We start from the raw sequence: 27,025 nt of genomic DNA on the forward strand, positions 1-27,025 counted from the left end.
TGGGTCCCTGGAGCTGTGAGGCTGCGGTGCTAACCACTGCGCCACTATGCCGCCCTAGGTAGGAAGGACAGAATCTGTAACTGTACCAGGGCGTTCTTCTACACTTCAATTGGACAAGTACAAAAACATCCCATTGTACACTTCTGAAATCACAGTGGGGAAAATACCTGTTATGTGTGGCCACATGATAATTCCGTGTACCCACTGTTGGATTTGACTGAAATCCCAGTGTTGACACTGCCAGCTGCCAGAGACGGATGTGGATTTGTTACTTATTTCGGGAGTTGCTGTAGTTATCTGTGATGAGACATGATGCTGTTAGACTTAGACAGTGCACTGTGCTTCCAAATTGCTTTATCACTCGCTGCAGAAAAGCTGCTCTGTCAGATTTATTATTGGTAATTTCTTTCCTGTTGGCCAACACGTCAGTTCCAAAGCCATTAAGCCGGTAACACTCAAGACTTTCACAATGAGCACGCCTGTCTTCCCAAGTAGGATCTTGACTTTTTTTAAAGCTGTAATCTTTCTCTTTTGTAACATTTTATGCATCCGCTGGGTTGATTTCTATAATCTCGGCATCTGTTCCGTATCTGATATTTTCCCTTCTGTAGCTGAGATCAGGGAGATCAAGGCATAAAATTTTGTTTCCCTGTTTGCATTTACACCAAGGAAACTTCATCCTTGCCCTAACCCTTCCCTCCCTCTTTGGCATAACTGTATGGAAAGTTTTTGGATCCAAATTAGTTTGCTTACCTTTAATTTAAATGCCATTGTTCCCAATTTGCTTAACCTGTATGTGAAGATAACTTCATTGTCCCCTCAAGCTTTTAATCACATTGGTCTAGTGCATGGTTTTCCGCTGTTTTATGTAGGGCTGTTTTATGTGTTCCTGGAGGTTTCATCACATGACCTCCAACAGCCTTGCCCGACATTCCTGGCATTGGTCACCCGACACATCTGTCATTGTGGCACATCGCCTTCTCAAGCCAATTGGAAAGTGAACAGACTCTTCATTTCCCAATTGGATGATTCTTAACTGTTAGTCAACCAGCCTTTTCTCCAATTATTTTATAATTAATAAATGGAAGTATTAAAATGGAATCCTTTTGATGTGTATTTCAAGTGTATGATAATGGTTTAGAAACTTTTTTCCTCAGTGCTGTGAATTACCATATTCGCAATGAATTGATCTTAAGTTAAATATGGATAAGGAAGGCTGTTTGGCCCATTTAAGGTCAATAGGCCAAAATAAAACTCCCATTTTTTCTTTCATTCTCTTTCCACACATTACATGATCCCACTGCCTCTGTGACTCAACTTTGTTTGCCTTCACGACACCTAACCTGGTAGTCTATTCCACATAGTGATTGTTCCTCACATGAAGAACCACTGAAATTAGCATTTACCGTTTGGATAGCTCTTTCAAAGAACAGGCACAAGCAGGATTGGCCAAATGGCAGCCTGCTGTGTTATATCATTCTATACACCTGTGCTCCCTTGACCTGAGGCTGTTGTTGGATGACCTGGTTCTGCAGTGAAAGCACGCCAGAGTTACGTGGGCTGGCTAGTTCACACACATACCATAACTTCAGAAGACCAGACTAGAACTTCCCACTCCTTTTATCAGAAGTAACTTTTAGATTTATTTATGTTGAATTGTGAGAGGAGTCATGGAAACACCAAGGAAATGTATGCGCAAAGAATTTTGATGGCCCAGGGCTGCGATCATTGAATATAAATAATTCTCCTCTTGTTTGTTAGAGATGAAATTGCATGTTTTGGACACATTCCACATTACTGACCATGGAAATTCAAATCTTACATTTTGCAGAGTGCAAAAGTTATCTGTTGTGTTTCAATGTAGGTCAAGGAAACGAATAGCAGTTATTCCTCCCCGATCTTGATTAACTCTGCATGTCGCACTGTTTGTATGTGTGTGTTAATTCTGAGGTAAAAATGACTGCATTTTGCCAATTATCTTGTTCCTTTGTGTGACCTTAGAGAGCGATACACTATGGAAACTGCTATAGAAAAGGTAGATCAGGAATGCTAATTCAAACTACAGTCTCCTCATAACTCAAATTATTGGGTAGTTCAGGTTTTTTTGTTGAAGTATTTTGAATCATCAGGAGCAGGTTGTAAACCATGGCAATAGAACAAGGGGACTAATGAACAACAACTTGTATTTATATAGCACCTTTAACATATTCAATGTCCCGAGGCATTTCACGGGTACATTATAAAGCAAAATTTGACGCAGCCACATAAGGCAATAATCGGGCAAATGGTCAAAAGTTTGGTTAAAGAGGTAGATTTTAAGGAGTGTCTTAAAGGAGAAGAGAGGTAGAGAGGGTATTCCACAGTTTAGGGTGTAGGCAGCTGAAGGCACGGGCTTGAAAAATGGAGCAATGAAAATTGGGGATACTCGAGGCCAGTTCCCTCCAAACAATTCTGACTTGGAAATATATCGCTGTTCCTTCACTGTCGCTGGATCAAAATCCTGGAATTCCCTCGTTAATAGTACTGTGGAATTTAGAAGTGTCAGAGGTGACTTGATTGAAACATATAAGATTCTGAGGGGTCTTGACAGGGTGGATGTTTCCTCTTGTGGGAGAATCTAGAACTAGGAGTTACTGTTTAAAAATAAGGGGTCGCCCATTTAAGACAGATGAGGAGACATTTTTTTCTCTGAGGGTCGTGAGTCTTTCAAAAGGCGGTGGAAGCAGAGTCTTGAATATTTTTAAGGCAGAGATAGAGTCTTGATAAGGGGGTGAAAGGTTATTGGGGGTAGGCAGGAATGTGGAGTTGAAGTTAGTCAGATCAGCCATGATCTTGTTCAATGGTGGAGCAGGCTCGAGGGGCTGAGTGGCCTACTCCTGCTCCTAATTCGTAGGTTTGTATGTATTGTGGGTGTACCCGCACCAGATGGACTGCAGCGGTTCAAGAAGGCAGCTTACCACCACCTTCTCGAGGGCAATTAGGGATGGGCAACAAATGTTGGCCTTACCAGCAACACCCACATCCCATGAAACGAATAAAATAATTTGCTGAGCACAGATATTTATGACTATTAGTAAGCTTCTTCACTTAAAGAAGTGATTGACATATGGGATGAACATCTGGGCAGGACAGTAGAAACAAATGCAGTCATTTGTCACATCCTAATTCGTCTTAACTCTATAGTTGGTGGGCAGTCCTGGGGTGTTCATTCTCAAGCTGAAAGATAGGTGTTGACTGCTCAATATTGACTGTTGAACTTGACTATTGAACCTCTTTAAGCTCATGATAAGCTATTTACCCAGCTTTTAACTCACTCCATTTTTTTTTAATAAACTAAACAGGGAATGACGAGACAGTGCAGCAAAGCAAACCATCCTTCCTGGAGTATTTTGAACAGAAGGAAAAAGAGAACCAGGCAAACAGCCACAGCAATCGGAACGCCCAAGCACTTCAGAATTCCTCCGATAACTGGAAGGTACCACAGGATGGGGACTTTGAATTTGTAAGTAACATAAATATTGAATTTAATCAATTTTGACAAAGGAATAGTGGAAAATTTCTGACAGTATTTTCTGTTTTCCCATCATCTTCAGCTCTAATAGCACTGTTGCCTATGTTTTGTGGGTTTAAGACTGGGCTGAAACTTGTTGCAACCTCAGTAGACACTGTTGACTTTAAAACGAGATATGAACTCCCCTGACCAATTAAAGAATTATATGTCAAGTTTTCACATTTTAAGACTTTACTATAACAACTAAACTCAAAATCAACATTAACTGAACAGTACTTAGTAGGTAGCTACTACACTAAATTACAGAGAAAGGTATTTTCCACTCACCGATTAACACACTTGAAAACCCCACACCATATTTATACGTTGTACAGTGTTCTCATCGAAAAGGTATCCTTGCAGTTAAAAATCCCAAACTCCTCACCGTTGCAACGGGTTCGATCTCCGAGACATAGGAAGATAGGAACAGGCCATAGGAAGACAGGCCATTCGGCCCCTCGAGCCTGAGAGCAATAAGATCATGGCTGATCCACGGCCTAACTACATATGCCTGCCTTTGGCCCATATCCCTTAATATCTTTGCTTAACAAAAATCTATCTCAGATTTAAAATTAACAATTGTAGCTTCAACTGCTGTTTGTGGGAGAGAGTTCCAAACCTCTACCACCCTTTGTGTGAAGAAGTGCTTCCTAACATCTCTCCTGAACGGTCTAGTCCTAATTTTTAGACTATGCCCCTAGTTTTAGAATCTCCAACCAGTGGAAATAGTCTATCTTTATCTAGCCTGTCTTTTCCTGTTAATATCTTGAAGACTTCGATCAGATCACCCCTTACCCTTCTAAATTCTAGCGAAAACGGGCCTAATTTGTGTAATCTCTCCTTGTAACTTAACCCCTGTAGTCCAGCTATCATTCTTGTAAACCTACGTTGCACTCCCTCCAAGGCCAATATATCCTTCCTAAGGTGTGGTGCCCAGAACTGCTCACAGTACTCCAAGTGGGGTCTAACCAGGGTTTTGTACAGCTGCAGCATAACCTCTGTTCTTTATACTCCAATCCTCTAGATATAAAGGCTAGCATTCCATTAGCATTTTTGATTATTTTCTGCACTTGCTCGTGGCATTTTAAAGATCTATGCACCTGAACCCCCAAGTCTCTTTAGACATCCATTGTACTTAACCTCTTCCCATTTAGAAAGTACCCTGCTCTATCCTTTTTTGGTCCAAAATGGATAACCTCACACTTGCCCGCATTGCAGTCCATCTGCCACAGGTTTGTCCACTCACCTAGTCGGTCAGTATCTCTTTGTAACTTTATGCTATCATCTAGACTGTCTACAATGCTGCCTAACTTTGTATCATCAGCAAATTTGGATATATGACCCTACTATGCCATCATCTAAGTCGTTAATGAATAATTGAGGCTCCAACACTGATCCCTGCGGGACAGCACTAGTCACATCCTGCCAATCGGAGTACTTACCCATTATCCCCACTCTCTGTCGCCTACCACTCAACCAACTTCCTAACCATGTCAATAATTTGCCCTCAACTCCATGGGCTTCTACCTTACCTAACAGTCTCTTATGTGGGACTTTATCAAATGCCTTCTGGAAGTCCATATAAATAACATCCATAGACATTCCCCTGTCCACCACCTTAGTCTCCTCCTCAAAAAAATCAGTGAGATTTGTCAGGCATGACCTTCCCATCATGAATCCATGCTGACTGTCCCTGATTGAAATTTTTCTAGGTGTTCAGTCACCCTATCTTTGATTATAGACTCCAGCAACTTGCCCACCACAGATGTCAGGCTAACTGGTCTGTAATTTCCTTGGTTCCCCCTTTCACCTTTCTTAAAAAGTGGAGTGACATGTGCAACTTTCCAATCCAGAGGGACCACTCCTGTATCTAGGGAACTCTGAAAGACTATAGTTCCGAAGAAGGGTCACTGACCTGAAATGTTGACTCTGCTTCTCTCTCCACAGATGCTGCCAGACCTGCTGAGTATTTCCAGCATTTCTTGTTTTTATTTCTGAAAGACTGTAGTCAGGGCATCTACAATGTGCTCCCCTACTTCCTTTAACACCCTCGGATGGAAACAGTCAGGTCCTGGGGATTTCTTGCTCTTTAGTTCCATTAATTTCCTTGTTACTTAGGTTAATTGTATTAAGTCCCTGCCCCTATCAGCTATTAATTCTTTCGGGACTTTCGGCAAGTTATCCTCCTTTGCAACTGTGAATACTGAGGCAAAGTAATTGTTCAACATGTCTGCCATTTCCCCATTATCAATGACAATATCTCCATTTTCAACTTTTAGTGGGCTTACATTGCTCTTGACCACCCGCTTTCCCTTTCTTATTGATTTTGATGTCCGTTGCAAGCTTCCTTTCATAATCTCTTAGTAGCTCTTATTAGCTGCTTTGTGACCCTTTGCTAGTCTTTATATTGATCCCATTCGACCGGATCTCTGCTGCGTGTTGCATTTTTGTAAACCCTTTTTGTTTTATGCTATTCCTAATCTCTTTAGTTCTCCATGGCTGTTTTTTCTGTGAAGTGGAGCTTTTTCCTCTCTGGTATATACTCGCTCTGTGTTTCGTTAATGTTTCTTTAAATATTCTCGACTGTTCTTCTCAAATCCAGCCTTCTCTTCGCTCACTTCTTCTGAGCACATTTGATTAGGCTTCTGTTAATAAGACAATCTCTGGTGACCCCTTTGGTCTTTTTTCCTCCGCCAACGTCGAATCAGGTTCAAGTGTTATCAGCCTTTTGCTATATCGGTGATCTGAGAGCAGTTGTTTCTCTGTCAGTGTCTGCACAGCTCTGCTTGCTGGTCTTCTTTCAGCCTGCCCCCAGACCTAGCAAAGCTTTTTCAATTCATCCAGATCAAAAGGTCAATAGCTGTTTGCCTTTCACAATTCTGAGTCCATAAGTCTGACCATAGCAAAACCACCTGGGCCTTCCTTTGTTTCCAGCTGTTAACAATTGCAGCTCAAATTTGCAGAACCCCCGGCTCCCATTTTACCGTCTGAGAGAGCGAAACCCTTGCACTCTGCTTTTAAAAAGTTCTTTGAGCTGGATTCCTTGTTTCCATGGTAACCAAGACCCCTGGCTTGTCTCCGGGCAGAATTGGTGAGAGTTCGCATGTTTTCTGTGACTATCCATTCTACACTGCATGAAAGATCACAGTTTTTTAAAAACATACTACAAAGTCCAGCATTCATAACACTTGACACCCCAGTTCAATGCTCAGGGCATTGTTGAGGGCTGTCATTCAAGTGCGAAATTCAAACCAGTGGCATCTTACCTGTTGAGGTGGATGTTTAAGATCTCGGCAGCAGCTGACAAAGAGCAGGGCGTTCTTTCAGTGTCCTGGTCAACATTCTTCCCTTGACTAATAGCCCCAATTTAAAAAAAGAGAATCTACAGTGCTCTTTGTGAGATATTGCCTATTGTACTTCCAAAGTATTTTACTTTGCACTTGGGTGTAGGGATTGTGATGAGGGGTTTTTTATGAACACCAAATTTGGCTTAGTTCTTTCCCCAAACACATTTCCTTACACAAGTCTATAGTAAGAATTTAAAGTTATTTTTATAACTTTTTTTTATTCACCTCTTTAATTCACAAGCTGAGATGCAATGAGAGTACCTGGTTTCCTTGGTGAAGTAGTACATATTATGAGCAGTGGTTTAAAATAAAAGGAGGAAACATTTGTTTAAAAATCCTATCTGTTAAATGCTAGAGGCATAATAAGTTTGTAAATGGTTTAAGCTTTCTCTTGATTGCTAAGTACAGATACTCTGAGTTTACGTGGAATTTATAGCACAGAAACAGGCCATTTGTCCCAACTGATCTGTGAATCATAGATGTGCCAGCATTTACGTGACACCCAAGACCCCTCTGACCTTACTTCATCTAATCCTAACACCATATCCTTCTATTCCTTTCTCCCTTGTAAGAACAAAATAGGAGTAGGCCATATAACCACTCGACCCTTCTGCACCATTCGCTGAGCTCCTGGATGATCTTTTCCCTCAACTGCACTTTCCCACCCTATCCCCATATCCCTTGATTCCCTTCGCATCCAAAAATCTGTCAGTCTCAGTCTTGAATGTACCGAGTGAGCATCCATTTGCCTCTGGGGTTGAGAATTCCAAAGATGTACTTACCCAGCTGCCCTTCAAAGGCATTTGTCGCAGGATGTTTCAGTGCATCCTATCAGAGATGCGTAGGTTTACATGCAAAGCAAAACAGTTGCAGGAGTCGGATGATGATGCTTGCACCTCTTTGAAATCTTCAGAAAGCCCTATGTTTTGTTGCCTTCTGACAAATTGAGGAACAGTAGCATTGTGGTTGTGTTGCAGGTCTAGTAATCCAGGGTTCAATGAAGTAGGGTGAGAGAAGGCTTGTGTGGAGCATTATTACGAGCATGGATCTGTTGGGCCGAGTGGCTTGTTTTTTTGCTTTAAATTCTAAGTAATGGTACATGTAATATCCCTGAATCCCTTATAGTTTATCCATTTTGGTTTCTTTTCATTCAAAGGGACAGTGAGGATTGCTGCACCTGAAAGCTATAAGTGAGCATAACAGGATCTTGGGGAATATAAAAACAAATTGCTGGCCTGCACAGGTGAAATGGGGCCTCAATCTCCCTGTGAAAAGTGGCATCCAGTGTTCCCAATGTTTTCTGTTTATCGCCAAAGGCTCCTTGGCAACCCACCCGCTACAGTGGGTCGTACCACCTTATTGACATTACAGAGCTCAGAAGGCACTAAAAGCGTCCCAATAATAGAATATCATCGGGCAAAAAAGAGGGAGGAACTTAAAACTATCACTGGAGCAAAAGTACTAGGAAAACTAATAGGACTAAAGGCTGACAAGCCCCCTGGACCTGATGGACTGCATCTTAGGGTCTTAAAAAAAAGTGGCTGCAGAGATCTGTAGGACTGTTTTCCTTGGAGAAGAGAAGGCTGAGAGGTGATTTGATAGGGGTGTTCAAAATCATGAGTGGTCTGGACAGAGTAGATAGAGAGAAACTGTTCCCACTTGTAAAAGGATCGAGAACGAGAGGGCACAGATTTAAAGTATTTGGTAAGAGAAGCAAAAGTGACATGAGGAAAAACTTTTTCACGCAGCGAGTGGTTAGGGTCTGGAATGGGCTGCCTGAGAACGTGGTGGAGGCAGGTTCAATTGAAGCCTTCAAAAAGAAATTAGACAGTTATATGAAAAGGACGAATGTACAAGGTTATGGGGAGAAGGCAGGGGAATGGGACTAAGGGAGTTGCTCTTTCAGAGAGCCAGTGAGGACATGATGGGCCAAATGGCCTCCTATGCTGTAACGATTCTGTGATTCTGAGATACTGGATGCATTGGTTGTAATCTTCCAAAATTCCCTAGATTCTGGAAAGGTCCCAGGGAATTCGAAAACCACAAATGGAGCAACTCTATTCAAGAAAGGAGAGAGACAGAAAGCAGAAAACTATAGTAGGCCAGTTGGTCTAACATCCGTCATTGGGAAGGGCATTTGGAAAATCACAATACAATCAAGCAGAGTCAGTATGGATTTCTGAAAAGGAAATCACGTTTGACAAATTTATTACAGTTCTTTGAGGATTTAATGGGCAAGGTGGATAAAGGGGGAAGAGTAGATTTAGTGTTCTGGCATTTTCAAAAGGGATTTGATAAGAGGCCACATAAAGGGTTGCTTCACAAGATTACAGCTCATGGTGTTTGGGGGTAATATATTAGCATGGATTTAGGACTGACTAACAGAAAACAGAGTCGGGATAAGTGGGTCATTTTCAGGTTGGCAAACTAACTGGTGGAGTGCCAAGGGGTCAATGCTAGGGCCTCAATTATTTACAGTCTTTATTAATGACTTGGATGAAGGGACAGTGTGTGTTGTGGCCAACTTTGCTGCTGATACAAAGCTTGGTGGTAAAGCAAGTTGTGAGGAGGACACAGTCTGCAAAGGGATATAGATAAGTTAAGTGAGAGGGCAAAAATTTGGCAGATGGGGTATAATGTAGGAAAAAATGAGGTTATCCACTTTGAAGGAAGAATAGAAAAGCAAAATATTACTTAAATGGAGAGAGACTACAGAATGCTACGGTACAGAGGGATCTGGGTGTCCTTGTACATGAATCACAAAAAGTTAACATGCAGGTGAAGCAAGTAATTAGGAAGGCAAATGGAAAGTTGGCCTTTATTGCTAGAGGGGTGGAGTATAAAAGTAGGGAGGTCTTGCTCTAACTATACAGGGCGTTGGTGAGACTGCAGCTGATTACTGTGTGCAGTTTTGGTCTTATTTAATGAGGGATGTACCTGTGTTGGAGGTAGTCAAAGACCATTCACTAGGTTGATTGTGGGATGAAGGGGTTGTTTTATAAGGAAAGGTTGAGCAGGTTGGGCCTATACACATTGGAGTTTAGAAGAATGAGGGGTGATCTTATTGAAATGCAAGATTCTGAGGGGGTTTGACAGGGTAGATGCTGAGAGGATGTTACCCCTTGTGGGAGAATCTAGAACTAGGGGGCACTGTTTCAGAATTAAGGTCATAGAGTCATAGTGTTATACAGCACAGAAAGCGGCTCTTCGGCCCATCATGTCCGTGCTAGCCATCAAGCACCTATCTATTCCAATCCCATTTTCCAGCACTCGGCCTTTTAAGACGCAGATGAAGAGGAATTTCTTCTCAGGGTTGTTAATCTTTGGAATTCTCTAGCCCAGAGAGCAGTGGAGGCTGAGTCATTGAATATATTCGAGGCTGAGTGAGACAGATATTTGATGGTCATTGGGGTCAAGGGTTATGGGGGGCAGGCTGGAATTGAGGTTACGATCAGATCAGCCATGATCTTATTGAATGGCAGAACAGGCTCGAGGGACCAAATGGCCTACTGCTGCTCCTGTTTCTTATATGCTTATGTTTTCTGGAGTCAGTGATATATACCTGGTATCATACTCATCTATACATGATCACCGGAGCTCTAACTGACCTATGCTGATGAGTCAGTACTCCTCCATGTTGAACACCACTTGGAGGAAGCACTGAGGGTGGCAAGGGCGCAGAATGTACTCTGGGTGGAGGACTTCAATGTCCGTCACCAAGAGCGGCTCGGTAGCACCTCTACTGACTGAGCTACCGAGTCCTAAAGGACATAGCTGCTAGACTGGGTCTGCGGCAGGTGGTGAGGGAACCAACAAGAGGGAAAAACATACTTGACCTCATCCTCACCGATCTGCCTGCCGCAGATGCATCTGTCCATGACCGTATTGGTAGGAGTGACCGCCGCACAGTCCTTGTGGAGACAAAGTCCCGCCTTCACGTTGAGGATAATGTCCATCATGTTGTGTGGCACTTATTATTCTTTGGCCTCCTTGTCTCCAGAGACAATGGGTAAGTGACTAGAGGAGGTCAGTGGTTTTTAGAGCAGCGCCTGGAGTGGCTAAAAAGGCCAATTCTAGAGTGACAGACTCTTCCACAGACGCTGCAGATAAAATTGGTTGTTGGGGCTGTTAAACAGTTGGCTCTCTCCTTGGGCTTCTGTCTTTTTTCCCGCCAACTGCTAAGTCTCTTCGATTTGCCACTCTTTAGCCCCGCCAGCTCTGGCGATCACTGGCAACTGACTCCCATGACTTGTGGTCAATGTCACAGGGCTTCATGTCGCGTTTGCAGACGTCTTTAAAGCGGAGACATTGTCGGCCGGTGCGTTTGATATCAGTCACAAGCTCGCTGTGCAATACGTCCTTGGGGATCCTGCCATCTTCCGTGCGGCTCACATGGCCAAGCCATCTCAAGCGCTGCTGGCTCAGTAAGGTGTATGTGCTGGGGATGTTGGACGCCTCGAGGACTTCTGCGTTGGAGATACGGTCCTGCCACCTGATGCCAAGGATTCTCCGGAGGTAGCCAAGATGGAATGAGTTGAGACGTCAATCTTGGCTGGCATACGTTGTCCAGGCCTCGCTGCCGTAGAGCAAGGTACTGAGGACACAGGCTTGAAACACTCGGACTTTTGAGTTCCGTGTCATTTTCCCACACCCTCTTGGCCAGTCTGGACATAGCAGCGGACGCCTTTCCCATGTGCTTGTTGATTTCTGCATTGAGAGACAGGTTACTGGTGATAGTTGAGCCTAGGTAGGTGAACTCTTGAACCACTTCCAGAGCGTGGTCGCCAGTATTGATGGATGGAGCGTTTCTGACGTCCTGTCACATGATGTTAGTTTTCTTGAGGCTGATGGTTAGGCCAAATTCGTTGCAGGCAGCCGCAATCCTGTTGATGAGTCTCTGCAGATGCTCTTCTGTGTGGGATGTTAATGCAGCATCGTCAGCAAAAAGGAGTTCCCTGATGAGGACCTTCCGTACTTTGGTCTTCGCTCTAAGACGGGCAAGGTTGAACAACCTGCCATATGATCTTGTGTGGAGGAAAATTCCTTCTTAAGGCTTGAATGTATGTAAGAGCAGCAGTGAGAAGAAGATCTTAAACAGTGTAGGTGAGAACACAGCCCTGTTTCATACCACTCAGGATAGGAAAGGGGTCTGATGAGGCACTGCTATGCTGAATTGTGCCGTTCATATTGTCATGGAATGAGGTGATGACACTTAGTAGCTTTGGTAGACATCCGATCTTTGCTAGTAGTCTGAAGAGACCACATCTGCTGACGAGATCAAAGGCTTTGGTGAGATCTATGAAAGCAATGTAGAGGGGCATCTGTTGTTTGTTGCATTTCTCCTGTAGCTGGCGAAGGGAGAACAGCATGTCAATGGTGGATCTCTCTGCTCGAAAGCGGCACTGTGCCTCAGGGTAAACACGCTCAGCCAGCTTCTGGAGTCTGTTTAAAACGACTCAAGCGAAGACTTTCCCCACGATGCTGAGCAGGGAAATTTCACGGTAGTTGTTGCAGTCACCGTGGTCACCCTTGTTCTTATAGAGGGTGATGATATTGGCATCGTGCATGTCCTATGGTACCGCTCCCTCATCCCAGCACAGGCAAAGCAGTTCATGGAGTGCTGAGAGTATAGCAGGCTTGGCACTCTTGATTATTTCAGGGGTAATGCTATCTTTTCCAGGGGCTTTTCCACTGGCTAGAGAATCAATGGCATCACTGAGTTGCGATTTTGTTGGCTGTTCGTCCAGATCATCCATGACTGGCGGAGACTGGGCTGCATTGAAGGCGGTATCAGTGACAACATTTTCCTTGGAGTACAGTTCTAGGTTGTGCTCTTCCCAGCGGTCCATTTGCTTGCGTTGGTCAGTGATTGTCCCCTGATTTGGACTTGAGGTGGGCAATCTTCTTGATGGTTGGCCCAAAAGCGCTCTGATGCCATCATACATTCCTCTGATGTTTCCGGTGTTGGAGGCCAGCTGAATACAACTGCAGAGTTGTTGTCAGCAGTCATTTGCGCAGCGCCTAGCTGTTCTTTGTGCAGCGCTTCTGGCTACTTTAAGTGCTACTTGCTGGGGGCTTTCTTGTAGTTCAACAGTGCAGTGCGCTTAGCAGCTATGATAGGTTCCAGCTCTTCAAAGTGAGATTGAAACCAGTCTGTATTCTGCTTCTCACGTTTGCCAAAGGTGGTCATTGCTGAGTCATAGATGGCATCTCTGATGTGGGCCCACTTGGTCTCTGCATCCCCTGCAGGAGTGTTTTGAAGGGCTTTTTCAAGTGAATTTAGAAACTTATGCAACAGCTGTGAATAAGAAATTCTGTTAGTGTTGATGCCCGGGCGGCCCTTCTGCTTGAGGTGATGTAGCTTCTTTGGTTTGAGTCTAACTTTGCTGCACACCAGGGAGTGGTCGGTACCGCAGTCTGCACTGTGGAAGCTGCGTGTGATTTGGACGCTGTTTGTTTATAGAGGCTCGCCTTGTGATGATGAGAGCCAGCTGGTGCCAATGACGTGATCTTGGGTGCCTCCATGAAACCTGGTGCCAGGGTTTAGTATGAAAGAACGAGTTAGTGATGCAGAGGTTGTGATATGTACACAACTCCAGCAGTGTCTCTCCATTCTCATTCATCCTTCCAATGCCATAGCGCTCAAAGCAAGAGGGGCATGAGTCATGGTCGGCCCCAACCCTGGCGTTAAAGTCCCCCAGCAGGAACAAATGTTCGGTATTAGGAATGCTACTAATCATATTATGGAGTTCCTCGTAGAACTGGTCTTTAACTTCAGGTGGGAAGCAGAGTGTTGGAGCATAGGTGCTGAGTAGGTGTACTGGACCAGAGGTGGTGAACAGTCGGATGGACAGTATGCGTGTGGTACTATAACCTTGCTAAATGGGATAGATTTCAAACCGATCTAGCAATGCAAACCTGGACATCTGTGAGCCACTGTGGGCCATCAGCAGCAGCAGAATTGTACTCAACCACAATCTATAATCTCCCTCTATCCCCCACTGTATCATGACCATCAAGCCAGGAGACCAACCCTGGTTCAATGAAGAGTGCAGGAGGGCATGCCAGGAGAAGCACCAGGCATACCTCAAAATGAGGTGTCAGCCTGATTAAGCTACAACACAGGACTACTTGCGTGCCAGACTGCGTAAGCACCATGCACTAGTCAGAGCTTAGCGATCCCATAACCAACGGATCAGATCTAAGCTCTGCAGTCCTGCCGCATCCAGCCGTGAATGGTGGTGGACAATTAAACAAGTAACTGGAGGAGGTGGCTCCACAAATATCCCCATCCTCAATGATGGAGGAGCCCAGCACATCAGTGCGAAAGATAAGGCTGAAGCATTTGCAACAATCGTCAGCCAGAGGTGCCGAGTTGATGATCCATCTCAGCCTCCTCCTGAAGTCCCCAGCATCACAGATGCCAGACTTCAGCCAATTCGATTCAATCCGCGTGATATCAAGAAATGAGTGAAGGCACTGGATACTGCAAAAGCTATGGGCCCTGACAATATTCCGGCAATAGCACTGAAGACCTGTGCTCCAGAACTTGCCGCACCCCTAGCCAAGCTGTTCCAGTACGGCTACAACACTGGCATCTACCCTGCAATGTGGAAAATTGCCCGGGTATGTCCTGTAAACAAAAAGCAGGACAACTCTAAGTCTAATGTGGCCAATTACTGCCCCATCAGCCTACACTCAATCATCAGTAAAGTGATGGAAGGTATCATCAACAGTGCTATCAAGCGGCAGTTGCTTCGCAATGACCTGTTCAGTGACACTCAGTTTGGGTTCCACCAGGGCCACTCAACTCCTGACCTCATTACAGCCTTGGTTCAAACATGGACAAAAGAGCTGAACTCAAGAGGTGAGGTGAGAGTGACTGCCCTTGACATCAAGGCAGCATTTGACCGAGTATGGCATCAAGGAGCCCTAGCAAAACTGGAGTCAATGGGAATCGGGGAAAACTCTCAGCTGGTTGGAGTCATACCTAATGCAAAGGAAGATTGCTGTGGTTGTTGGAGGTCAATCATCTGAGATCCAGGGCATCACTGCAGGGGTTCCTCAGGGTAGTGTCCTAGGCCCAACCATCTTTCGCAGCTTCATCAATGACCTTCCTTCAATCATGAGGTCTGAAGTGGGGATGTTCGCTGATGATTGCACAATGTTCAGCACCATTCGCGACTCCTCAGATACTGAGGCAGTCCATGTATAAATGCAGCAAGACCCAGACAATAACCAGGCTTGGGCTGATAAGTGGCAAGTAACATTCGTGCCACACAAGTGCCAAGCGATGAACATCTCCAACAAGAGAGAATCTAACCATCTCCCCATGACATTCAATGGCATTTACCATCGCTGATTGCCCCACCATCAACATCCTAGGGGTTACCATTGACTGGAAACCGAACTGGAGTAGCCATATGAATACCGTGGCTGCAAGAGCAGGTCAGAGGCTAGGAATCCTGCAGCGAGTAACTCATCTCCTGACTCCCCAAAGCCTATCCACCATCTACAAGGCGCAAGTCAGAAGTGTGGTGGAATACTCTCCATTTGCCTGGATGGGTGCAGCTCCAACAACACTCGAAGCTCGACACCATCCAGGACAAAGCAGCCCGCTTGATTGGCACCCCATCCAAAAACATTCACTCCCACCACCACTGACGCACAGTGGCAGCAGTATGCACCATCTACAAGATGCACTGCAGCAATGCACCAAGGCTGTTTAGACAGCACCTTCCAACCGCGACCTCTACCAACTAGAAGGACAAGGGCAGAAAATGCATGGGAACACCGCCACCTGCAAGTTCCCCTCCAAGTCGCACACAATCCTGACTTGGAACTATATCGCCGTTCCTTCACTATCGCTGGATCAAAATCCTGGAACTCCCTTCCTAACAGCATTGTGGGTATACCTACCTCACAAGGACTGCAGCGGTTCAAGAAGGCAGCTCACCACCACCTTCTCGAGGGCAATTAGGGATGGGCAATAAATGCTGGCCTAGCAAGCGACCCCCACATCCCATGAATGAATGAAAAAAAAAAATGCTGTGTGAAAGGAATTATTTTCAAATTTTACATAGAATTTACAGCACAGAAATGTCCAACGGGACTGCACCAATATTAATGCTTCACGTGAACCACCTCCCACCCTATTCTATTTCACCCTATCAGCATATCCTTCTATTTCCTTCTTCCTCACGTGTTTACCTACCTCTTAAAGGCATCAATAATAATTGCCTCAACTACATCCTGTGCTGGCAAGTTCCTGATTCCTAAGCATCTCTGGGTAAAGAAGTTTTTCCTGAATTCCCTGTTGTATTTATTAGTGACTATCTTATGCTGATGACTCCTAGTTTTGGTCTCCTCCACATGTGGAAACATCCTTTCTACGTTTACCCTATCAAACCCTTTCATAACTTTAGAGACCTCTATCAGGTCATCCCCTCAGTCTTCTCTTTTGTAGAGAAAAGAGCTCCAGCCTGTTCAGTCTTTCCCGATCAATTCAAATCTCTTGGTTCTCGTATCATCTTTGTAAATCTTTTTTGCACCTTCTCCAGTAAATGATATTCTGCACATTGTTTCATTGGGTATTTTTTGTGAGTTCAAAGAGGCCCCCTGAGGAAATGGCTATTGAGCTACACTAAAGCAAACTGTTCCTTCTCTAATTCCCACAGTATTTCTGAAGGCTGGTATGGGTTGCGAGCACGACACTGTGACAAAGCCTCAACTGAAACAGGTTCGCGCACTGTGCTTCTGATCATTCGAAGAATTGGACCCTGTTGACTCAGAACACCACAAAATTGCCACTGTAATGAAACCTCTTAAAACTCTAATAAGAGTGCTAAATCACTCTGCCCTTTCCAGGCTAGGAGCTGTGTAGGTTAATGAGGGTAGTATGTTGAATTCTGCAGTAATAAGATTGTAGCTTTATAGGATTATGTTCAGCTGCCTGTGTCATGAAGGTCCGTTGATCAAAGATTTCTGAGTACTTAAATGGTGCCTGCAGGTATTGTTAATGGAATCATTACATTCTGCAGATAAATCCAGAATTTAAGAGCAGTTTGCTTTAGTTGTGGCTCAATAGCCATTTCCTCAGGGGGCCTCTTGGGTTAGCTCAACTCTGGCTAGATCCTGCAGTAAGTTCTAACAGTACAATTGAGAAGCTGGATAGGTATTAGTTTTAGTTCAGCAGTCAGTCTTATAGGGTGCAACTGATCAAATATTTTTATTTCCTAATGTATTGCCTTTCTGTCCTCCTGTCCTCTCCTCAATATGTTGGCTTATTGAGGGCTGCCATCCCTCAGTGCTTCACTCAAGTGATTGTTTATGTATGCCCCTGATGGGGAATGAAGATGGGTTGGATAACGCCATGCGTTGGGGCAACACAGCTGAACTTGATGCCCATACTCCCAACAGGAGTCATTAGATAATGATCAGAAGTTAGAGCTCTAGCGGAAACCTCTCACTCTCGCAACTGGGACTCGACCTCGGGATCTTTTGCTCTGTATGTCTCAATACCACACCAGGTAGTATATTTATATAATCCATCAGGAAGCTCGGTGAAAGTTCTGTGTTACTTCCTCCTAAACAATTCTCTCTGTCCTGAAGGGATGTAGTTCTATGGTTGCTTAATGTTCTCTCAATACCTTGGCCAGGTGTCCTCCTTTGTGAGGCTTGATGAGTTTTGGTAAGCAATTTGACTGGGGTACATATCAAAGCTGAGCCCAATCCTGTCCTTACATGTGTACGCATGTGTGCACATGCACACTTGTAACATATTGATCAAGAGCAGGAATCTGGATGACTTTTTTTCCCCCATGCCTACTTTCTTTAGCCCATGGCACTGAGACCAATTGTAATGCACCAACTGCTACCTTAGCCCAGGAAAGCCAACACAGCACAGACCTGGAATGACATCTCAAGAAATTCTCCCCTGTACAGCTCAGGCTATTATTGCCAGATTCACATTTACCCACTCAGGGCGAATTAGGACTTTGGTTTTCTAAGCAATATTGATGAATCCAGAATCTTGGGAGAGAGGGTGTTGGGTATGATTTTGTCCACTAAGTGACAGGGCCAGATTTGCTTTGTACAGTTAGTGCTAACAGAGCACAAATCAGGGATTGAAACCATTGGAATTTATTTTTAACAATAGAGAAGATGCTATAATGAAATGTAGGCACCCAGAGGCATGAGCAAGCCAGTTTTGATAAATATTTCATCTAATGATCAGGCATTTGAGGTTTTGTTTGTGCAGCGAATGAAATTAAATTTGTATAAATTTTTCCTCACCCGCGCAGCTAGCTGACAGTACTTATATCCTTGGGAGACTCTGTCTCCATTGTTGCTGTGGCAGTATGAATGATTTAGCAGGATATTGATGCAAGATGTGAAGGATTGCCTTTGCTTTAAGGTTTGGAAGGGATTTCATTGCCTAATGATTAAGGTAGTCCCCACTGGAGAAGAATTGGCAGGTGGGGAGAGGGGAAGGATGATGGTGGGCCATTCGGTCACTTTACATAGAATTACATTACAGAAACAGACCATTCGACCCAACAGATCCGTGTTGGTGTTTATGCTGCACACAAGCCTCCTCCCTCCTCCTGCATCTAACCCCATCAACATATCCTTCTATTCCTTCCACCCTCATGTGTTTATCTAGCTTTCCCTTAAATGCACCTCAGCTACTCAATATGTTAGTGAGTTCCACATTCTCACCACTCTTTGGGTGAAGAAGTTTCTCCTAAATACCCTACTGGATTTATTACTAACTTTTATATCTATGGCTCCTTGTTCTAGTCTCTCTTACCAGTGGAAACATCCTCTCCACATCTACCCTATCAAACCCTTTCATAATTTTAGACATCTAACAGGTCAGTTCCTAGAGTTCTGGTGGTATCCTGGTAAAACCTTTTTTGTACCTTCTCCAGTGCCTTTTTTTTTAAGCATTGAGAGGTGTTGGTAACTCTGAACTGTATTTGTAAAATGGCCAATAAGAAACTGGTAATGCCAGCCATCACTTTGTGCTCTGGATGAATAGGAGCAAAAGTATCAGACACCTGCTCTGCCTCCATCTTTCAGAATAAATGCCCATGTGTGTTCTATTACCTGTGGATTTAACATCGTTCAGATGGTGATTACCCTCTTGCATTTGTATGCTGTATCCGAGGGTTAAAACAGTTAAAATATGAGGACAGGTTGAATAGGTGATTGCATTCCCTTGAGTATAGAAGGTTGAGTGATCTAATTAAGGTGTTTAACATGATTAAAGAATTTGATGGGGTAGGTGGACATGAACTATTTCCTCTGGTGTGGAGTCCAGAACAAGGGGGCATAACCTTAAAATCAGAGCCAGCCCATTCAGGGGGTGATGTCAGGAGGCACTGTTTCACACAAAGGGTAGTGGAAATCTGGAACTCCCACAAAAAGCTGTTGAGGCTCAGGGTCCATTGAAAATTTCAAAATTGAGAATGATAGATTTTTTTTGGGCAAGGATATTAAGGGTAACAGAGGTAAAACAGATGGATGGAGTTTAGATACTGATCAGCAATGATCTAATTGAATGGCGGATCAGAATCGAGGGCCGAATGGCCTTCTGTTCCTATGTTCCAATCCTCTAGTCTAGAATACTAGATATTACTGCCTCTTTTTTTCACTTTTTGTATAATATAAGTATGAGAATTAAATAAGGATGTATAGTGAGAGGCCATGCTTTTGACCTCATTTTTGTCATGTTAGTTGGTCTCAGCCTGGTAACACATATGAATAGTCACTCCAGAGACTTGAGCGCAAAACCTAGGGTCACTTGCCAGAGCAGCGCTGAGGGAGTACTACACTGTTGGCGGTGCTGCCTTTTGGATGAGGCCTTGAACCTCCCCCTCAGGTGGATGTGAAAGATCCCGATCCACTATTTGGCAGAAGAGCAAGGGGGAGTTCTCCCCTGGCCAATTTTAATCCCTCAACCAACATGAGTAAAGCAGATTATCTGCTCTTTTATCAGATTGCTGTTATTGGGAGCTTGCTGTGTGCAAATTGGCTGCAGTGTTTCCCATGTTACAATAGTGACTACACTTCAAAAAAAAAAGTACTTCACTGGCTGTAAAGCACTTTGGGATGCCCTAAGGTTATGGAAGGAGCTAATTAAATGCAAGTCTTTATTCATTATGAAGGCAGTCACCCTTCCCCCAGCATTGGTGTGGCACTCCTTGTGCCAGGGATGACTGTCACTTGACATTGTCGTCCTTAGGTAGAAAAATAAATTGGAACGAATTATTGTCAACCAGAGGCACTCCTGTATGGCACAATGTGAAGCATCCTCTCTATGACTCTTAGTGTCTCTTATTAAAATCAGGCTATATTTAAAATGGCTTTTGTTACTCACAATAGAGACACCACTTCTTTGTGAAAGTGATTGCTGAGCTGGAGGCAGTTGTATCAGCCGACACAGGCCAGCACTTCAGAATAATTAAAAGGTCCAAAAAAACATTGCCTAATCCATCTTCATGCCCTCCCGCAACCGTCTGAAACAATTCTGTCAGGGCAGTTGTAGAAGTGTAGATTCACTGTGATGGAGTTGCCTGTTTTGGGTAGTATGTTTAGCAATGCTGAGAAAATATAGAAATGCCATGAGGGAACTGCTGTGGTGATGATTGCATCCATGAATTCTCTCTGGAAGTTCAAAGCTGCTGTTAATGTTCATGTATTTTAATTCTTGAAGTATTGTTGCAAGACTGTTTATCAAGTCCTGCCAGATTAATAAGTAAAATGCCAATAAAATGGAAATAGCAGAGACTTTTATTTAATTCTTTATGTATTTCTCTCCCACCGTCTCTAAAGGCAGTTCTTGTTGGGTTTTTCTTCCATGGATGCCAGCTGCCTCAAGTGGCCATCTGTGAGCCAAGATGGTGGCTTTGGCAGGCCGGTTGATCATGGGGAGCATCACTGCATTACAATCTTAATTGTGCGTGCATACACACAGATTCCCGCAGAGATCAATGGGCACAATTGGGTTGGGAGCTTTGGCCGATTTCCCTTCCTGTGTCAGGCAGGAGCTTGCCAGGTGTAGAGTTAAGTAAACCTGTAGCATGTAACACAGTGCAGAGACCTGCTGCATCACTGCCTGGCCCGATAAAGTTACAAGCACTCAATAATCATATGGGAACATAGTGCAAGTTGTGAGAGAGCATCCTATGTGCAAAAGCAAAATACTGCAGATGTTGGGAATCTGGAAAAAAAAGTGCTGTAAATACTCAGCAGGCCAGGCAGCATCTATGGAGAGAGAAAAAGTCAACATTTCAGGTCAGTGACCATTCATCATTCTAGGAGCCTCTGTTTTATTCAGAACTGTGAGATCCTGTTGAGTGCTTGAGTGTGTTCAAGGCTGAGATCAATAGAGGGGAGGTGATGATGTAGTGGTAATGTCATTGGGCTAGTAACCTAGAGGCTAAGCTAATGCTTTGGGGACGTGGGTTCAAATCCCACCATGGCAGATGGTGAAATTTGAATTTAATTAATAAAATCTGGAATTAAAACCTAGTCTAATGGCAACCATGAAACTCTTGTCAATTGTTACATCTGGTTCGCTAATGTCCTTTAGGGAAGGAAATCTGCCATCCTTACCTGGACTGGCCTATATGTGACTGCAGACCCACAGCAATGTGGTTGACTATTAAATGACCAAGCAAGCCACTCAGTTGTATCAAGCCGCTATGAAGTCCAAGAAAAGGAATGGAACTGGATGGAGCACCCGACATCAACCGAGGCACTGGAAATGGCAACGGCAGACTCAGCCCTGTCGACCTTGCAAAGGCCTCCTTACTAACATTTGGGGGCTTGTGCCAAAATTGGGTGAGCTGTTCCACAGACTAGTCAAGCAACAACCTGACATAATCACAGTATCAAACCTTATAGACAATGTCCCAGGCACCACATCACCATTCCAGAGGTGACGGCACAGTCTGGCGGAAGTTGCCCTGGGAGTCCTCAACGTCGACTCTGGACCCCATGAAGTCTCATTGCATCAGGTCAAAAGTGGGCAAGGAAACATCCTGCTGATTGCCACCTACCGCCCCACCTTGGCTGATGATTCAGTGCTTCTCCATTTTGAACACCACTTGGAAGAAGCACTGAGGGTAGCAAGGGTACAGAACTGTACTGTGGGTAGGGAACGTCAATGTCCATCACCAAGACTGGCTTGGTAGCCCCACTACTGACCAAGCTGGCCGAGTCCTAAAGGATGTAACTGCTAGACTGGGTCTGTGGCAGGCGGTGAGGGAACCAACAAGTGGGAAAAACATACTTGAGCTCGTCCTCACCAATCTACCTGTCGACAGTATTGGTAGGAGTGACCACCGCACAGTCCTTGTGGAGATGAAGTCCCATCTTCACATTGAGGATACCCTCCGTCGTGTTGTGTGACACTACCACCGTGTTAAATGGGATAAATTTCAAACAGATCTAGCAATTCAAAACTTGGGCATCCATGAGGCGCTGTGGGCCATCAGCAGCAGCAGAATTGTATTCAACCACAATCTGTAACCTCATGGCCTGGCATATCCTCCACTCTTATGTTCTTATTACCATCAAGCCGGGGGACCGGCCCTGTTCAATGAAGAGTGCAGGAGGGCATGCCAGGAGCAGCATACCTAAAAATGAGGTGTCAGTCTGGTGAAGCCACAACCCAGGACTAGCGTGTCAAACAGCAGAAGCAGCATGAGATGGACCGAGCTAAGAATTCTCATAACCAAAGGATCAGAGCAAAGCTCTGCAGTCCTGCCACATCCAGTCATGAATGGTGGTGGACAAATGAACAACTAACTGGACCCCAGCTGTTCACAATATATATTAATGACTTGGGTGAGGGAACTAAATGTAACATTTCCAAGTTTGCAGACGAGACAAAGCTGGGGGGGAAAGAGCTGTGAGGAGGATGCCAAAAGGCTCCAATGTGATTTGGACAAGTTGGGTGAGTGGGCAAATGCATGGCAGATGCAGTATAACATGGATAAATGTGAGGTTATCCACTTTGGTTGTAAAAACAGAATGGCAGATGATTATCTGAATGGTGATAGATTGGGAAAGGGGGAAGTGCAACGAGACCTGGGTGTCCTTGTCCACCAGTCGCTGAAAGCAAGCATTCAGGTGCAGCAAACAATTAGGAAGGTGAATGGTCTGTTGGCCTTCATTGCAAGAGGATTTGAGTACAGGAGCAAGGATGTCTTGCTGCAGTTGTACGGGGCCTTGGTGAGACCACATCTGGAGTGTTGTGTGCAGTTTTGGTCTCTTTATCTGAGGAAGGGTGTTCTTGCCATGGAGGGAGTGCAAAGAAGATTTACTAGGCTGATTCCTGGGATGGCAGGATTGACGTATGAGGAGAGATTGGGTCAACTGGGCCTGTATTCACTGGAGTTTAGAAGAATGCTAGGGGATCTCAGAAATCTATCAAATTCTAACAGGACTAGACAGGCTAGATGCAGGGAGGATGTTCCCGATGGCTGGGGAGTCCAGAACCAGGGGTCACAGTCTCAGGATACGAGGTATGCCATTTAGAACTGAGATGAGAAATTTCTTCACAGAGGGTGGCGAACCTGTGGAATTCTCTACCGCAGAAGGCAGTAGAGGCCAATTCATTAAATATATTTAAGAAGGCGATAGATATATTAATGCCAAAGGGATATGGGGAGAAAGCGGGAACACAGTACTGAATTAGATGATCAGCCATGATATTTTTTGAAAGGCGGACCAGGGCCGATGGCCTACTCCTGCTCCTATTTTTCTATGTTTCTATGTCTGCCAGGACAGTCCTGTTTGTGGATTTTAGGAAGGAGGTAGAAGTGGGCTGTCCGGGGTTGCGGGATTATGAGGTTGGAAGCTGTAGAGGGAAGATCTCCGGAGGAGATAAGGTCAGTGACAGTCCTGTGGATGCTCAATGGTGGGGTCAGGAGGTAGGAAGAAGTGTCTGAGCGTTGGCGTTCACCCTCTGCAAGGTAGAGGTCGGTGTGCCAGACAACATTCATTTTACTGATTTGAATGTGTAGATGCAGGTCCCTTCGCCCAGCAGCGGGGGTGGGGGCCGCCACGGAGCCTCGTCACCGCCGGGAGGATCGGGCTGGGCACTCCCGGCGCCAGCCTCCATGGCAGGCCTCTGCCGGACCCATCTTCTGCCCCCCCCCTCGTCATGGAGTCTGATGTTGTGAGCTTGGTAAAATCCAGCCCTAAGAGATAGAGGTGGGTATAGCATAGATTTTCAAACTGGGCTCCGTGGACTTGAGAAGCTTGATGACATCATCGACATTTTCTTCATCTGGATCCGTCTCTTAAGAACTGTGCATTCAATATTTTCTTGTGTGGCCTTATTAACAGGTTACTTGCATTGTTTTCCTACAATTACATTTTTTCCCCTTTGGAAAACTATTTCTGAACTTTTTAATACTTATAGGGTAGGACCCTACCAAATACACAGTCAAATTTTACAGATTTCATAGTCATAGCATTTTAAGAACCATGATTTTCTCAATTTCACGTAGTTATAAATTTCATGGTGTTGCAACAATCCATGAAAATGTTCTCTTTAAAACAGAAAAAAAAGACAAAGGTGTTTTCTGGTCTCAAATGGCATTTATTGTATACTCCAAACCTTTTGTAAAAAGCTAACTATAAACAGGTCACATTCCTTACCAGCTGAAGTCCATGGTTGAATGTGTGCATGGAGTAACCTGCAATTGTATCTCTCTCCATTCCCTGTCTCAGTGCTGCAGCACATAGTTCTCTTGCTCATTGGTGGACTGGTCGCAAATAATTGCAAAAAACTCACATGCATTAATCTGAGACGACTACTTCTCTCAATCTGTAGCAATAACCTTTGGTAGGTGGTCCTGTCATAGTTTATTTGCACTAGGCAAGCAGCCATCATTTTGCACAATACGTTGAATGCATACTCGCAGCTTTACGTGATCAAGTTTACAATGGTATGTTGGTGCAAAAGCCTCCAAGTTCCTTTGTAACCAACTGATTTTCTGAGCTCTCTGTCGACTTCTTCAAAAGCGATGAAATCGTTGCTTGTTTTTTTGCTTGTTTGTTTTCCAGCAGTATGGTGTCAGATGCTCTCTTTCTGTGAAGGCTTTCGGACTGTAAGTGGCGCTGAACTGTTGCCCGCTGTGTGTGATCTCATGAAACATTGCAGCTTGTACAAAACAATATTCCTCCATTGTCTTCTAAATTCTTTCACTTGTGCTGCAGTAATGGGTGTGGCCCTTTTTGATTTGCTCATTATGGCATTCTCACTTGTCTGCTAACACTTGAGACGGCTTCTCTCAAAACTGCACTGGAAGCCCTCCCTGTCTACCAATCAGCAAGTTGAGACTTGTGTCAATCACTAAAACACGAAATGTTGGCAACATACCTAGCAATCAGTGAGTTCAGCTTTATCTCAGCCAGTAAAGCATGCAATGTTTGCAAGATGGCCGATTTCACGGTCCGTGATGCATTTTTCACATCCGTGCATTGGATACGGTGCTAATTATATATACCATATGCGTGTGTGTATATGTAGATTTATCTGCTTGCATATGTATATATGTGTGTGCATTCATATGTGTGAGATACAAAAAAGCTCGCACTTAAATAGCACCTTTAATGTAGTAAAAAAAATCGCAAAACACTTCGCAGGAGTGCAATCAAACAAAAATTGACATTAAGCCATATAATGAGATCATGGGACAGCTTGGTCAAAGAGGTGCGCTTTAAGGAGTGTCTTGAAGGAAGAGAGAGAGAGGTTTTGGGATGGAATTCCAGAATATAGGACCTATACAACTGGTGATGAAAATAAATATATATAGACAGTTAACACCAGTTTTTCACATTCCTTTTTTGCTGGATTATTGGAGTTGCATGGGCAACTTAAATTTCATTTGTATATGTATATGTTAATTATGAAACTCCGATCCATTTGCTTTACCAATCCAGCAAGATTGTGAGTGAGGATGATGAAGCTAATTGTTCTGATGCACTTAACTTATTGCTTTTGTGTAGTTGGTTCTTTTTTTTTAAACAATTAAAGCATGTAGAACGGAACCACATCAATTCTACAACATTCAGCAGATGATTAAATAGATCTTAGAACACGTCCCAGCCATTGCTGATTTATGCTGTCTGGTAGCAGTAAAAACATAGTCACCGTTAAATTGACCCCAGCATTATTCAGTAAATCACAACCCAGTCTCGAGGCTGTTGTGAGGGGTCCATCATTTCCTCTCTTTGATTTGGGTTTTTGTCTTTGACCTGAGTTCTCACTAATTTCGCTTTCTGTTACCAACTTTACATCGATTGCTGCAGTCCCAAGCAGTAGCTTAAAGAGGAGTTACTTCCAAGTTGTTCACCTTTATTTAGAAGAAAATGATGATTCTACTTTAAACTTACTTGACTTCATTTCCTGTAATGTTAGCACCCATCGAGTAGAGTCATCCTCCCCAGGGATTAAAGCACTTTGGCGTTAACAGTTACGGAGAGAGTCTTTGGGGGGCCAGTGTGCGGGTGGGGCAAGGGGAATGCAGGGGAACTCATTGTTCACATTGCAGTTTGTGGGTATTGCTAGTCCAGCACACTTCACAGGCACTGCAGCCCAGAGTCTGAGATGTATTGCAATATGCAGGTGAGCTAATATTTAATTATTATATATTCTCAAGTTGTGGAAATTTGCAGGTTAAAAACTCATCCAAAACTCTGCTGCCATATCCTAACTTGCACCAAGTTCTGTTCACCAATCAGCCCTGTATTCGCTGACCTACACTGGCTCCCGGTCTGGCACCGCCCCAGTTTAAAAATTCTCTTCCTTGTTTTCAAATCCTTTTGTGGTTTCGCTCCTCCCTATCTCTGTAATCTCCGACAAGCCCCTGAGATCTTTGCATTCCTCCAATTCTGGCCTCTTGCGCATCCTCGATTTTAATTTCTTCACCATTGGTGGCCATGCCTTCAGCTGCTTAGATTCTAACTTCTGGAATTCTCTCTCTAAATATCTGTCTCTCTACCCCTCCTTTTTTAAGTTGCTCCTTTAAACCTACTTCGTTGACCAAGCTTTTGGTTATTTATCCTAATCTGTGGCTCCGTGCCAAATTTTGCTTTATAATAC

General features: G+C 44.2%; 1 protein-coding gene across 1 annotated transcript in view; it reads left to right on the forward strand.

The window, feature by feature from the left end:
* LOC137378363 (serine/threonine-protein kinase 3/4) overlaps window positions 1–27,025 on the forward strand; it is a 147,772-nt gene that overhangs the window by 94,573 nt on the left and 26,174 nt on the right. Inside the window, exon 10 of the mRNA XM_068048630.1 lies at window positions 3,342–3,502. Within this exon, the coding sequence (XP_067904731.1) occupies window positions 3,342–3,502 (161 nt within the window). The remainder of the gene's footprint in view (window positions 1–3,341; window positions 3,503–27,025) is intronic.

The sequence above is a fragment of the Heterodontus francisci genome, chromosome 16, assembly GCF_036365525.1.
Source record: "Heterodontus francisci isolate sHetFra1 chromosome 16, sHetFra1.hap1, whole genome shotgun sequence".
NCBI classification, from domain to species: domain Eukaryota; kingdom Metazoa; phylum Chordata; class Chondrichthyes; order Heterodontiformes; family Heterodontidae; genus Heterodontus; species Heterodontus francisci.